Below are 16,064 nucleotides of genomic sequence, written 5' to 3'. Positions count from 1 at the left end.
TTCTTGGCTTAAACAGTTTGAAGGAGGTTTCTGTCATTTGCTATCTCAGAGTCCTGACAGATTTACCCAATATGTACTGAATATTTAACAATTGCTTAGATGTAACATAAATAGATTATCAGCTATAATATAAAACAAGTTAATTCACAGACATGAGCATTTGTTGAATCTTACCAAAGATTTTGTTTTTCTTTTTTTTTTAGACAGTCTCACTGTCGCCCAGGCTGGAGTACAGTGGCACAATCTCCGCTCACTGCAACCTCCACCTCCCAGGTTCAAGCAATTCTCCAGTCTCAGCCTCCCAAGTAGCTGGGACTACAGGCACATGCCACCATGCCTAGCTAATTTTTGTATTTTAGTAGAAATGGCGTTTCAGCGTTTTAGCCAGGATGGTCTCGATCTCCTGACCTCGTGATCCGCCCACCTCGGCCTCCCAAAGTGCTGGGATTACAGGTGTGAGCCACTGCACCCGGCCTTACCAAACATTCTTTGCCCAGGAATGTCAATTAAATTCAAGTCTAAGACTACTTCATCAATGGAAGAGAAAAGAACCAGAGGTAGTTAAACTCTCAGAATATTCTGATACTGAGTGAGGTGGAACTTTCCAGTAATTCAATTAAATGTGATGAATGCACCGGAAATTTGAAATGCAGTATTTCCTCCTGGTTGGGAAGTTATACTAGTATTAATTCTCTGCCCCTACCTTCCACCTACTTTCTGCACAATCTCTCTCACACACACACACACACACACAACTTTCTTCCAACTCAAAATCACTGGCCAGTGACCACATAGGTTACTCACTATGTTTGTTTTGAAAGAGATATTTTTTGGCAAAGATAAAACACAAGCATTCTTATACAAATATGTTAACTGACTAATATTAGGTGAGTGCTCTAAAGAAATTAACGTTTTACATAAAGACACATATACATTTAACATACTGATTTCAAGCCACTAGAATCATCTTTGGCAAATGGAAAATTGAGGGGTTTTGGGTGGGAAAGGTGTTTGTAAAAATGTTCTGAAAATCCAAATTACAACTAGAATCAAAACACTGGATGGCTTCTAAAATATTATTTCCCTAAATAATTACTTTAATATTTTCTTTCTTTTACTTTAATATTTTCTAAAGTATTAATACTTCCACAAAAAATTTTAATTACTTATTAGGTATAATGATAATCTCAATTTTTGTAACTCTATTTCCAAAAGAACGCAATTCAATCGCCTATTTTCAACAGCCAACTTTTCTAAAAAGTCACATTAAGCAATGCCATTTTCCTATGAATGTTTTATTTCTGTGTAATAAAATACATCCATTTGAAAACATTTACTCATGTGTAACCCATATAAAGTTTAGAGTCCAACAGGGTTTTTAAAATAAGTTTTTTATATTTAGTCAAAATGTGTCAATTTCCTTTAATTATACAAAATGGGTCAAGTTGAAAGTAAGACAAATTAATGTAAACTTTTTTGAAGAATCAGTGAGATTAATAACCTTGTAACTGTTCTAATATACACCAAACTATACCGATATTGTGAAACCAAGTAGATCTATGTACATGAATTATGCCGAAAAGTGGTATTTCTAAAAAATATTTACTGAGCTTCTTGAATGTTCACGGATTTGAATTATATTCACTTTTAGCAGTTAATAAAACATAGTACTTAATAAGAACATGTTGAAATCAGAAAATCCTAGTAAAATGTCAACTAGAAAACATACAGGACCATATAAAGTTTTAAATAAGATTTAGCATAATCTTACAGATTACAAATGTAGCGCTGAGATATTAAAATGCATATAAGAGCAGAAATAAAAACAATACCCTTTTTAGTTGCTGTTCTTTTAAGCTTCTCACTGTCCTTGCAGGCTCAGAAATGAAGTTTTTATAGTTTTCACATATATTCATCCGAGACTGGGCTACCTGCATTGTTCCCTCGAGAAAAGATTTCCAAACGGGATACATGCTCCTAAATTCAAAGAGGGATAGAAAAGCATTAGGCAGGCAACAGTAACAAAAAGTTGGCTAACCTTTCGCTCACAGGGTAGCACTGACAGAATAAATGAATGTCTTCTTTAATGTATTTATACTGGCTTATAGGCAATATTTCAGCACATGTAAGAAGCAACATGGCATATACTCTATTCCTCTTATAGCTCAGCAATAGGGAGTTTTGATTCATTAGCTATTCTTAACAATGGAGTAAAGTGCTACAAGAATTACAAAGCTCACACTATAAAAATCCGTGAATATTTCAGACTCTCCAAGTCTTTTGCTGTCACAAGGTCATAATTATGAATATCAAGTTTTATTACTTCATTAAGGTATTTTCCTAATTTTACTAATAAGGTAACTGAGGCCCAGAGAGATTTTAAAGTATCACTTTAGGTCATATAAAAAGAAGGTGGCACTACTGAGATACAAGACAAAGATTGGGTACCTCTATATATAGTATATTGTCTTTCAATGACATCATATTACTCAAACTGACGCGGCTGGAAAAATATATCATGAACAACTGTTTATGTGCATGCAAAGTCTATTCTGTCTGACAAAATAAATCTATAATATTGTTTGCTCTACATCTGTCTTCCTATTATAACAATGCTTAGCATCACACTGTGCTTTGGATTCATTCTAAGCAAGTCCCATTTCCTTTGCTTGATAAATGTGCTCAGCAATCTCAGTCAAGTCAAGGAATTATTAATCCTTTGCTTTTTCTAGCCAATTTCCTCTTCAACCTTCTTTCCTACTTGCTAAATGCCTTAGTCAATTCTAGCATGCTCCTACACTATTTATAAACACAATCGATAACTTATAACAATGGTAGTGCTTTATTTTTTAAAATGAGTCCTTAAAGTGAAATTCTGATATATTATAATATTCCTCTCCTGAGATTTCCCTTTTGTGGGAAATCCATATAGATTTTCAACCACAGCAAAATGTGGGACCACATGCTATACAGAATGCTCACTGTGGTCAACAGATGACAGTATAGAAGAAAAGGAAAAATTGCCTGAGTCCCTATCTTATTTAGAAGTAAAGAAAAAAACTTGATAAACTATGGTTTTCAACCATGAAGTCTTACAAATTAGTTCATGTAACATACCAGATGAATCAGTTTAGATGGAAATAGTCATTATTTAGGCAGAGGTGTATCACCATCCCTTTGGAAAGATTCAGTGTGTTGCACCAGCAAAAACTGTCAGCATAAAAGCACTGATGAAGTTAAGAACAGCAAAATGAACGCCCTCCATGGCCTCACTGCATGACAACCAATGGAACTTGCAATGTAAACTCACCGCAGGCTCTCCCTTCTAAGCAGTTCCAACAATTGATTTACTTGAAGAATGCACTGAGATAAAAATTCAGTACTACGATTTGTAACTACTAATTTATACTTAAAATATATTTTAAAATAATGAAGACAATGAAAAAGAACTATTATGGGCCGGGCGCGGTGGCTCAAGCCTGTAATCCCAGCACTGTGGGAGGCCAAGATGGGCGGATCACGAGGTCAGGAGATCGAGACCATCCTGGCTAACACGGTGAAACCCCGTCTCTACTAAAAAATACAGAAAACTAGCCGGGCGAGGTGGCGGGCGCCTGTAGTCCCAACTACTCGGGAGGCTGAGGCAGGAGAATGGCGTAAACCCAGGAGGCGGAGATTGCAGTGAGCTGAGATCCGGCCACTGCACTCCAGCCTGGGCGACAGAGTGAGACTCCGTCTTAAAAAAAAAAAAAAAAAAAAAAAAAAAAAAACTATTATGAATTGTGATAGGAAGAAAGAGAGGAAGGGAGAGACCATTCATCCACGTTCTTCTCTCAGTGTTAACACCCTCTTCTCTTTATCCCTTCTCCTAGGTAATAGCTGTTCGCCCTTCCAATCTCAGTTTAAATGTAACTTCCTTTGGGAAGTCTTTCATGATCACCACCAAGCCAACCCCCAAACTCAATCAAGTTACTCTTTGTCATTTGTTCACAGCTCCAGCACTTTTCTTTCAATTATAAATATTTTAATGCAATTGTTTATTAACATCTGTCCCTCTCACTATAGTGAAAGCGCCATGAAGGCAGGAGTGTATGTCTTCCTATTGCATTCCTAGGGTCTAGCAAATAAAGAATGATTACAATAATATGTGTTGAATGAGTAAATAAATGAATGGATGAACGTATTAACTATGAAGACTGTACAATAAAAAGACAAATCCTTTCATTAAAAAGATAGTTTAAAAAGAGACCTTTAGAGTTTAGCAGATTTATAGCAGGGAAACATATCCTGAACACTGATATACCATGAAAAGCACAGAATTCAGTCACCAGTCAGAAGACCTAAGTTCAAATTCTAGTTTTAACAAAATAATTATAAGCAGCACATTTCACTATACTTTCATTTCCTCAACTGGCAAATGGAGAAATAACAAATATTCCTGCACCACTTACCTCACAGGGTTATTTTAAAAATTAAATGCAAATGATATGAAAATTCACGATACACAGATTCTTTTAAATGAATAAATAGTAACTAGCAGAATTGTAACAGAAATAGAAGCACTTCTTGTTAACATAATAGTGGTATTCCCAATGGTAGTGGTGTTTTTCATTCCAATTAAGGAAAAATAATCACGGGTCATAGAGTGATTTTTAAAAAATTTTTATTTCACCAGGCACCAGGTTTCATATGAAGCAATTTTGAAGGATAAGAAAAGTATCAGCCAGCGTGGTGGCTCATGCCTGTAATCCTAGCACTCTGGGAGGTCGAGGTAGGCGGACTGTCTGAGGCCAGGAGTTCGTGACCAGCCTGGCCAACACGGTGAAATCCCGTCTCTACTAAAAATACAAAAATTAGCCAGGCATTGTGGCTGGCGCCTATAACCCCACCAGCTACTCAGGAGGCTGAGACAGGAGAATCGCTTGAACCTGGAAGGCAGAGGTTGCAGTGAGCCAAGATGGCATCATTGCACTCCAGCCTGGGCAACAGAGTGAGACTCCATCTCCAAAAAAAAAAAAAAGTATCAAGCATACACGGTACTTTGCCATTCTACATATCTTATGGTAAGCACTATGTTATGTATTTTACATTTATCATATCATTTAATCCTCATCATAACTCTGTAAGATAGGTATTATTCCCATTTTACAGAGGAGAAAAGTGAGGCTCAGAGAGGTTATGAAATTTTTCTAAGGCTACTCAACAGGAAATAGCACCTCCATGGTCATAACCTAGACTTTGCCATTACTAGTAACTACTGCTTTGCTCTCATCCCAAGTTCAATCTTCTGATTTCTGACCAACACCTCCTGATTCTACTCACATCCTTTAGAATTCTGAGTCCAACAATTACTCAATCCTATAAGAACCCACAATCCATTTGGTCCTACCCCCTTTCCATTGTCTCTTGCCCCTCTCATGATCTCCCTTTTCAGTTCATTACCCAGTCTAGGTTTCATGGTCTACCCTTATAATCACTCCCTTATGTATGCCCTTATTACCCTTGCCTCTTTCTCTTTCCACCTTTATAACCTACAAGCTCCTACCTTGGTTAAATCTAAAACTGCTAAGATTATACCAAAGTATACAGAAGAATGTGGCTGAAAAAAAAGATAATTACGTTGCCTGGTCGCATTTTAAATTGATGTCAAATGAATGCTGGTAACCCCTTAGTGATACCCAGCAAGGGTACTATATTTCCTTAATCCATTCATTCAACCACCCTTCTACATAATTATTTCCCAACTTCTCTCTTCTCAAACCTCTAATACGAACACACTTGTAGCCAACAGTGGTAGTATCAGAGGGCAATGTCCATATGTTCCCACCACATCTGCCAAACTCCTTGTCTCTGCACCCATACATTCTGCCCATCCTCCTATTACTTCCATGAACTACCCATGCTCTGAAGGCCAACTCCTCAAATTTACACCATATTATACAACCTCTCACTTAAGAATATCAATTCAAAACTCTACAATGTCAGTTTTTCCCTCTCTACTGGAGCATTCTTGTGAGCAAACACGCTATAATATCTCCATTTGAAAAATCTCCATCAAACCTCCATTTCTCTCCAGCTACCACCCTAATGTCTGCTCTCTTTTACAGAAAAACACCTTGAAAGAATTGTCTAAAATTAGTGTTTCTACTTTCTCTCCTCTGGGTCTCTCAGTTCTATCCAAATCAGACTTTAGTGTCTACCACTTTTCTGAAATTGCTTGCCAAAGTCATCAAAGATCTTCCTATGGCTAGTCCAAATAGTTCAAGTCTTGATTCTATTACTCGACCTATCAGCAACACTGACCTACTTCATCCTTCTTGAAATGTTTTCTTCACTTGGCTACAGGACATCACTCTCCCTTGGTCTACTCCTACCTCACCGGCCATTCTTTAGTCTTCTTTGCCAGTTCCTCTTCATCTCATTGCCCCATAAATACTGGAGTGCCCTCAAGTCAGACCCCAGGCTTCTTCTCTTCTCTAACTACATTCACTCTGTTGAAAATTGTTTTTAAATTTTAATTTTGTTATTTCTTTTTAAAGATAAAGTCTTGCTCTGTCACTCAGGTGGTAGTGCAGTGGCACAGTCATAGCTGACGGTAGCCTCAAACTCCTGGGCTCAAGCAATCCTCCCACCTCAGCCTTCCAAAGTGCTAGAATTTCAGGTGTGAGCCACTGCACCAGACCTACATTCACTCTTTAGATGATCTCACTCTATAGATGGCTTTAAAGACATCCCGTCTCATGGCTTTACAGAGTATCAATATGCTATTCCTAAAGCTTTTTTTCTTTTCTTTTTTTTAAAGAGGCAGGGTCTTGTTCTGTTGCTCACGCTGGAGTGCACTGGCATGATCACAGCTTACTACAGCCTCAAACTCCTGAGCTCAAGTGGTCCTCCCGCCTCAGCTTCCCAAGTAACTGGGCCTACAGGCATGTGCCACTGCATCTGGTATTTTCCTTTTTTTAATAGAAACAGTATCTCACTTTGTTGCTTAATCTGCATCTTGAACTCCTGGCTTTGAGCTATCCTCCTGCCTTAGCCTCCCAAAGTTCTGGGATTACATGCATGAGCCACTACTCTCAGCTCAATTCCTGAATTTTTAATTCCTGCCCAGACACCTTCCCTAAACCCTAACTGCCTGTTCAACATATCCAACTTGGATATTTAGTAGGCATCTTACACCTAACATGTATAAAACTAAATTCTTGATTTCCCTAAAACCTGTTCTGGCAATCTATCTGTTTCATCTCATTGACAGTAACTCAAACCTTCTAGTAGTTGGCTCAAACCCAAAGCCCTGGAATCAGCACTGATTCCTCATTTCTCTCTCATATCTGCTCCATCAAGAAATCTTGTTTGCGTGCTGGAGAGGATGTGGAGAAACAGGAACACTTTTACACTGTTGGTGGGATTGTAAACTAGTTCAACCATTGTGGAAGACAGTGTGGCAATTTCTCAAGGATCTAGAACTAGAAATGCCATTTGACCCAGCAATCCCATTACTGCGTATATACCTAAAGGATTATAAATCATGCTGCTATAAAGACACATGCACACGTATGTTTATTGTGGCACCATTCACAACAGCAAAGACTTGGAACCAACCCAAATGTCCATCAATGATAGAGTGGATTAAGAAAATGTGGCACATATATACCACGCAATACTATGCAGCCATAAAAAAGGATGAGTTCATGTCCTTCGTAGGGACATGGATGAAGCTGGAAACCATCATTCTGAGCAAACTGTTGCAAGGACAGAAAACCAAACACCGCATGTTCTCACTCACAGGTGGGAATCAAACAATGAGAACACTTAGACACAGGGTGGGGAACACACACTGGGGCCTGTCGTGGTGCGGGGGGAATGGGGAGGGATAGTATTAGGAGATACACCTAATGTAAATGCCAAGTTAATGGGTGCAGCACACTGACATGGCACATGTATACATGTGTAACAAATCTGCACGTTACGCACATGTACCCTAGAACTTAAAGTGTGTGTACATATATATGTGTGTGTGTGTGTGTGTGTATATATATATATATAAATCCTGTTTGCTAGACTTAAAAAACACCATGGAACTTAATTACTGCCAGTCTCCTCCACTGTGACTACCCTGTTTTGAGCCACCCTTACCTTATGCCTAGATTACTACAACAGTCTCCTACCTGCCCTCTCTGCTTCTGCCTTGTCCCACAACACCTGTGCTCTGCACAGTACAGCAACTGCTGTGCAATCACTTCTTGGCCCTCTGTAGTCTCCCTACTATGCTTACTGTTCTTATCGCCAATTGGCATATATGTTTAATTATTCACCTGTTTACTGTTTGTCTTCCCTCATTAGAATGTAGGCTCCACGCAGCAGAAGCTTTGTTTCATTTACTGCTGTATGTTTGGCACAGGGTATGGCATAGCAGGCACTCAATACATATTTACTGGAGGAGGAGAGGAGGGAATGATGGAGCCTAGATTTGAACCCAAATGTGTCTGGCTCCCAAACCTCTGTTCTTTTGCTGACATAAGATTGTTCTTAGTCTCAGTAACAATGCTGAACATTAAAAAGGGTCTCTTCATTCTGAAATAGTTTATACCAAGACTTATGTATCCTAAGTCCTTGGTATACATCCTCTACTATTTTTGTCTCCTATCTTCTGTATCATTATTTACTTATCATTTTTGTTAAAATGACTAACCTTTTAAACTAAAATACACATATCTTACGACTTTATATCACTATTCTAACTGAAAAATACTTGCCATAATAATTAGGTTATAACTAGTAAAACACAAAACCATTCATCCATATACCACCTAAGTTCACGCTGTGAACTATTTCTTATATGAATATCATACAAGATGTCTAGGAAAACCTAGAAAACTTTACCAGAAGAAATTTCTCATTAAGAAATAAATCAAGGCTAGGCACAGTGGCTCACATATGTAATCCCAGCATTTTGAGAGGCTGAGGCAGAAGGATCGCTTGAGGCCAGGAGTTTGAGACCAGCCTGGGCAATATAACAAAACCTCATCTCTACAAAAAAAATTTTAAAATTAGCCAGGCATGGTGGTAGTGGTGGCTACGCAGGAGGTGACGTGGAAGGACCACTTGGACCCAAGAGTTTGAGGCTACAGTGAGCCACTTCACTCCAGCTTGGGTGCAAAAGTGAGACCCTGTTTTGAAAGAAAGGAAAGAAGAAAGAAAAGGGGGGCGGGAAGGAAAGAAAAAGAAAAGAAAGAAATCAAGAAATTCTTAACTGTTAAATTCTTAGCAAGATCTTAAGTGTGGAAGAGGTCACACAAAGCTACAAATGTGGTAAAACTGCACAGAACTCAATGTGCACACACTTATATACACACAAATGAATGTGTATAAAACTAACAAATTCTGAATTAGGCTGGATGACTGTATCAGTATCAATTTCTTGGTTGTGATAATGTACTACAGTTATGCAAGATACTACCACTGGGTGAACTGGGTGGGGAATGTAAGAGCACTCTTGGTATTTATTATTTCTGACGACTGCATGTGTAGCTACAATTATCTCAAAGTAAAAAGTGTTTAAGATATAACAAACAAAACCATAGGTCTTCCCTAGGCTTAGAAATACATCTTTCTACTAGCATCACATCTCAAGACAACTCAGGAAAATGTGATTAATGGCTGGGTGCAGTGCCTCAAGCCTGTAATTCCAGCACCTGGAGAGGCTGAGGCAGGCAGATCACTTGAGGCCAGGAGTTTGCCACCAGCCTGGCCAACATGGTAAAACCCCATCTCTACTAAAAATACAAAAATTAGCAGGGCATGGTGGTGCACACCTGTAATCCCAGCTACTCAGGAGGCTGAGGCACAAGACTTGCTTGAGCCCAGGAGGCAGACGTTGCAGTGGGCCAAGACTGCACCACTGCACTTCAGCCTGGGCGACAGCGAGACTGTCTCAAAACAAAGAAAAGAAAATGTGATTAAGTTCATAACCTAAAAATAATTTATATAGTAACTAATAACAAGAAGAATAGTGTTTTAATAAACGTTTATATACAGTTGTTATTGGTAGTAGAAAGGGAGAATATTTCTGGGTAACAGAAATAAAAGCAGGGAAAAAGACTGCTTTTAGTCCAGTTGAGGTGTTGATAAGAACTGAAATACAACTACAACTGAGGTGCCCAAGGGTTAGAAAACCAAGGATGAAAGGATAAATGGCCAGAGATAAGTAGAGAGATAATTTGGTGCCAGCTTTCTTCATGGTTTTGAATATCATAAAAAGAAATTTAAATTTATCCCATTGGCAAGGAGAAACAATAGAAGATTTTCACACAGGGAAGTGACAGTAGGTCTATTTTACAAAGACAAAGATACAGTTTGTGTCATTACAGCAGATGGAATTGTGAAAGAGAGAGATCACATGCAAACAAGCAGCTACTTAACATTCCAGATATGAGGAGATCTATAAAGAAGGTAAAATTAGAGGCAGTTTTTTGTTTCCCAAGTTGAAAAATTAATAAAAATATATTATTATTACCAGTTCATAGACAAGATTTAAAGGCAGGAATATAAATAAGCTTACTTAAAAGAGTCATTAGAGAGTTGAGAGACTTTTGAGACACATTTACATAGAAAGGACTGAAAACCTGTCCTCATATTTAAAAAAAAAAAAGTCCAAGAGAAAGTAGTGCTACAAAAGTCTAATGCAAATTGAGGCTGTTTAATGACATTAAATGCTGCATGTATCATCAGATAGGCAAACAATTTAAAAGACTGATTACACGCACTGTTGGTAAAAAATAAAAACAAAGGGACAGTTTAAAATCATACTACAGGCTGGGTGTGGTGGCTTATGCCTGTAATCCCAGCAGTCTGGGAGGCTGAGGTGGGCTGATCACTTGAGGTCAGGAGCTCGAGATCAGCCTGGCCAATATAGCAAAACTCCATCTCTACTAAAAAGACAAAAATTATCCCGGTGTGGTGATGTGCACCTGTAATCCCAGTTGCTCGGGAGGCTGAGGCATGAGAATCACTTGAACCCGGCAGGTGGGTGGAGGTTGCAGTGAACCAAGATCATGCCACCACACTCCAGCCTGGGTGATGGAGTGAAAACTATCTCAAAAAACAAAGTCATACTAGAAAAAATTAAATATATTTATACAGTTTATGGAGAACAACTTCCAATATTAATATTTTAGGGCCAGTCTAGTAGTGATGAATTCCCTAACCTTTTGCTTGTCTGGGAAAGAATTTACTTCTCCTTCATTTATAAAGGATAATTTTGCTGAACACAGTATCCTTGGTTGGCAGGTTTTTTTTTTTTTTTTTTTTTTTTTTTCTTTCAGCACTTTGAATGTATCACCCCATTCTCTCTTGGCCTGTAAAGGTTTCTGCTGAGAAATCTGCTATTAGTCTTACAGCAGTTCCTTGACAGGTGACTGCATGCTTTTTTCTTGCTGTTTTTTGAATTCTCTCTTTGTCTTTGATGTTACATAGTTTGACTATAATGTACCATGGATAATGCCTTTTTGCATTTCATTTGCTTGGGGGGTCTCAGAGCCTCCAGTATCTGGATGTCTAAATCTCTTGTCAGACTTGGTAAGTTTTTGTCTATTATTTCATCAAATAGATTTTCTAACCCTTCCCTTCCCTCTTTACCATCTGGGAAACCAATAATGTGTGTATTTGGTCACTTTATGTTGTCCCATATAACACAAAGGCTTTGTTAATTCTTTCTTATTTTTCTTCTTTTTGTCTGCTTGAGTTATTTCATAGGACCTATCTTCAAGTTTTGAGATCCTCTCTTTTGCTTGATCTAGTCTACTGCTGAAGCTTTCAAATGTATTTTGTATTTCATTCAATGAATTCTTCCACTATAGAATTTCTGTTTGGTTCTTTTTCATATCCATCTCTTTGGTAAATTTCTCATTCATATCCTGAATTGTTTTTCTGATTTCTCTGTACTGTTTTTCAGAATTTTCTTATACCTCATTGAGTTTCTTTAATATCAAAATTTTGAATTCTTTTTCCAGGATTTTGTAAATTTGTTTTTGATTGGGATCTGTTACTAGAGAATTATTTCATTCCTTTGGAGTTATATTTCCTTGCTTTTTCATGTTTCCTACATTGATAACTGCACATCTGATGTAATAGTCACTTCTTCCAATTTTTAAAATTTGCTTATGTAGGGAAAGTTTTCCTGAAGATAGATCTATGGTGTTGCTTGGATAGGGCCCTTTGGCCTTGATTCTGGGTGCTTACAGTGGTACAGTATCTGTATGATTTCTTTGGCTATAAATAGTGTCAGTGGTGTTTGTAATTTCTTCGGTGGTTTCAGGTGCAGTTATTAGTGAGGCCTGTGGTAAAGTTTTGCTGAGGGTTGGGACACCAGGTAGGCCAGTCTTTGAGCCCCAGTAGAGACAGCGGTGAGTTGGCACCAATAGTCCAGGTGGGCCAATTCTTGGCCTCCAGGTGGCTTACTCAGATGCTGGTAGTTGCAGCAGTGAGCTGGGTGGGAAGGCGGATTCTTGGGCCTCTGGGCAGCTGGCATAAAACAGGCAGTGGCAGTGGTGGGATCACCTTCTGGGTCTTGAGCAGTGTATGCTGGTGTTGGTGGTGGCTGTGATGGAGTGGGCGGCTCAGTCTCCAAGCCTGCAGGTGGTATGTGCAAGTAGGTGTCAGCTGTGATTGCAGTGGCAGGGGTGGGTAGAACCAACCTCAGGCCCCCTGGAGTATTCAGGTGCCAATGGTGGTAGAATGTGCTGGGCAATCTCCTGGACCCTAGTCTGTGTGCTCTGGCATGGAGTAGGGATAAGAAGCCAGGCTGGGCTGGCTTGTCCTCAGGCTCTTAACAGTGTGTGCAGGTGCCAGCCATAGTAGGCAGGGGCAGGCTGATCCCTAGGCCATTGGCAGAATTGTCAGCTACCTTGAAGCCCCTCCCTCCAATATCAACATTTTAAATGTATAAACCCTTTGATCCAGCATTACCCCCTCTAAGAATTTACCCTACAGATAAACTTTCAGTGTACAAAAATATACTTATGTTCATACAGAACTTATTCACTGCAGCATTATTTGAAATACTAATAAACTAAATAACTACAAATAGGGACGTGGATAACAAAAGTATAGTTCATCAATACTATGGCACTAAAGCAGGCATTAAAAAGAATGAGGGACCAGAACATACTGACATGAAGGGATTTCTAAAATAGACTCCTTAGTGTGTGTGGGGGGAGCAGGGGTGTTACACAGTGCATGCATATAATAATTGCAGTTCTGTTAGAAATAACAAAACTATATAAGTCCATGTGTGAATCACACAGAAAAAAATGTAAAAGAAAAGACCACACACTTGTAATAGCAATTATCCTAGGGGAGTAGAAATGTGAATGGAAGGTGCTTGGGAAATGATATTCTTTATACTCTTGTACTGTTTATCTACTTGATAAAAAACATGTATTACTTGGAAAAGAATTTTAAAACTACCAATGCAAATATAAATACAAAAAAGTTAAATGGAAAATTTTAAATGACTAAAACTAAAATAAGCTCCAAATAAACAAAAACATTGGCAATTGTAGTTCTCAGCCTCAATCCTGATCTTTCTATTGTCTTCTTCCATAATAGCACCACCATTCTCTCAGTTGCCTAAATGAAAACACCTGGGAGTCATTGTATAATTCTTCATCTCTCTCCTCCTGCTTCATTCATTTAGTCAGTAAATATTTATCAAGTGCCTTCTATGTTGCAAGAGCTATTTTAAATATGAAGAAAACTGTTTATATATGTAGATTGTCTCAGAACAAATTTGACAAACACAAAAAACAAAACTGCCAAATCACTTGCAAGTCCTCTGGCTTCAGTCTTCTAAACACCTCTGAAATCTTCCCTACAACTTGATTTCTGCTACAATTTCCTTGGTTCAAATATGAGACGATGAGGAATTAAATTCCTGCCATTCTATCCTTTCTGAATTCTTCCTCACAACCCTCTGATCCACCTTTATACTATCACTAAAGTAAAGATGATAATGTAATTCCTCTCATGGAAACACTTCAACACCTCCATTACGTTCTGAATAAAAAAGCCAACTCTATACTGTGATATGTAAAGCCCTTTTATGATGCCTACCTAAGATGTATCCTTCATCTCCACCACTCCAGTTAACCTCTAACGCACATACTTCACAGCAACCCTACTGAACTGTTACCTAACAGTCACATTTTCTCAGGCTCCATGCCTTGAAGGGGTTATTTTCACTTAGAATTCCTTTTACCAAACCTTCTGCCTGGAAAACTCCTGCACATTTTTTAAGACCTGGCTCTACAAGCCTAGGTTTTCTTCTATGGCTCCAATGTCCCTCTCCTATTACCCAATTCTGCAACTGTTTATAGTGGCTATCTCCTGTATGCTTACGAAGGATAGACAGCATATCTTCTAGTCTCTCTAATCCTAAGGTCTACTTTAACTGCTGACATGTAGTAGGTATTTCATATGTAGCCTATGAAAATGAAAGAAAGAATGAATGTGTCTTTAAATAGCTATCTGACCTTGAGTAAGAAATATAACCTGAGACCTGGTTTCCTAGTGTATAAAATGAGAATAATTATATAATTATATCTACCTCACAGAGCTGTTCTGATAATCATAGGAGATGAGTTCCTAGCACAGTGCCTGTCACATAGTAAATATTTGGTATATGTTGGCTTGCAATACTTCTTTAAATTAGAGTTTATAAGCTAGCCTAGGAGCATAGCTTTTTTTTTTTTTTTTTTGAGACGGAGTCTCGCTCTGTCGACCGGGCTGGAGTGCAGTGGCCGGATCTCAGCTCACTGCAAGCTCCGCCTCCCGGGTTTACGCCATTCTCCTGCCTCAGCCTCCTGAGTAGCTGGGACTACAGGCGCCCGCTTTAATCCTTATTTCTTTGGTAACCTGAATTCTGAATTTTAAACGAACTTGGAATATAACTCCTGGCCTCAAGCAATCCTCCCATTTCAGCCTCCCAAAGCACTGGGATTGCAGGCATGAGCCACCATGCCCAGCCTAGCTATCTATAAGTTGGATCCTTCTTTACTGCAAGCAATCTTCTTCTTAGGCTAATTTCCTTATACCAGCAACACTGAACAGCCCATGCTCACTGTCACCCCAAGGTTTTGTTCTACTTGTCTCTCTTGCCTAGAATTTCATCTCTCCTCTCTTCCTCCTTAGCTGAATTTTGCAGATACAGAAAATCCTTAAGAAAATTTGTGTTTGTTTTTTGTTTGTTTGTTTGTTTGTTTGTTTTGGTTTGGTTTTTTTTTTGAGAGACAGAGTCTCACTCTGTCACCCAGGCTGGAGGGGAGTAGTGCATTCATAGCTCACTGCAGCCTTGAACTCCTGGGCTCAAGCAATCCTCCTGCCTTTGCCTCCTGAGTAGCTGGGACTACAGGCACATACCACCACACCCAGCTAATGTTTGTATTTTTTTGTAGAGATGGAGTCTCATTATACTGCACAGGCTAGTCTTGAACTACTAGCCTCAAGTGATTCTTCCACTTCGGCCTCCCAAAGTGCTAGGATTACAGGCATGAAGAAAATCTATTAATATTTTTATTTCCTGTTTTGCTTTAATATTGCAATCATACTGTTCTATTATTTATAGCCCTCACGGCACCTTCCATGATTATTGGTAGGCCACTGTGAAGAACTATTAGGATTTCTTATCATATATCCTTCAGTTTTCTAGCTCCATTGCCACATTCTTAAGAAATTATCTGATGTCAATCATCACTGACAATTCAACAGCTCGATTTCGTATTCAGACTCTAAATCATACACTTCAATACTAAGTTCTTAACTACCCTGGATTCTCTGCTATTGTTTCAATGGTATTTGATCATAATCATAACCAGACTGCAAGCTCTGAGGTCACTGACTTCTGGGTCCTTCAACACAAAGGACAACTCCTGAGCATAAAAGACAGTAAATACTTCCAAACTGACCTCAAAAAAGAAATCAAAATCTTTTTTTTTTTTTTTTTGAGCCAGAGTCTCACTCTGTCGCCCAGGCTGGAGTGCAGTGGCGCAATCTCGGCTCACTGCAAC

At 38.7% G+C, this 16,064-nt stretch overlaps 1 protein-coding gene across 5 annotated transcripts in view; it reads right to left on the bottom strand.

The window, feature by feature from the left end:
- The window catches only part of FCHSD2 (FCH and double SH3 domains 2), a 309,718-nt gene that overhangs the window by 163,339 nt on the left and 130,315 nt on the right, over positions 1 to 16,064 (bottom strand). For all 5 annotated transcript variants that reach the window (XM_017948727.3, XM_017948728.3, XM_021926259.2 and 2 more), the window contains one exon: positions 1,833 to 1,977. In XM_017948727.3, coding sequence (XP_017804216.1) covers positions 1,833 to 1,977 — 145 coding nt within the window. The remainder of the gene's footprint in view (positions 1 to 1,832; positions 1,978 to 16,064) is intronic.

Source organism: Papio anubis, chromosome 12 (assembly GCF_008728515.1).
Source record: "Papio anubis isolate 15944 chromosome 12, Panubis1.0, whole genome shotgun sequence".
Classification (NCBI taxonomy): Eukaryota; Metazoa; Chordata; class Mammalia; order Primates; family Cercopithecidae; genus Papio; species Papio anubis.
The sequence above is the reverse complement of the archived record's forward strand: the minus strand, read 5'-3'. Positions and strand labels throughout refer to the sequence as shown.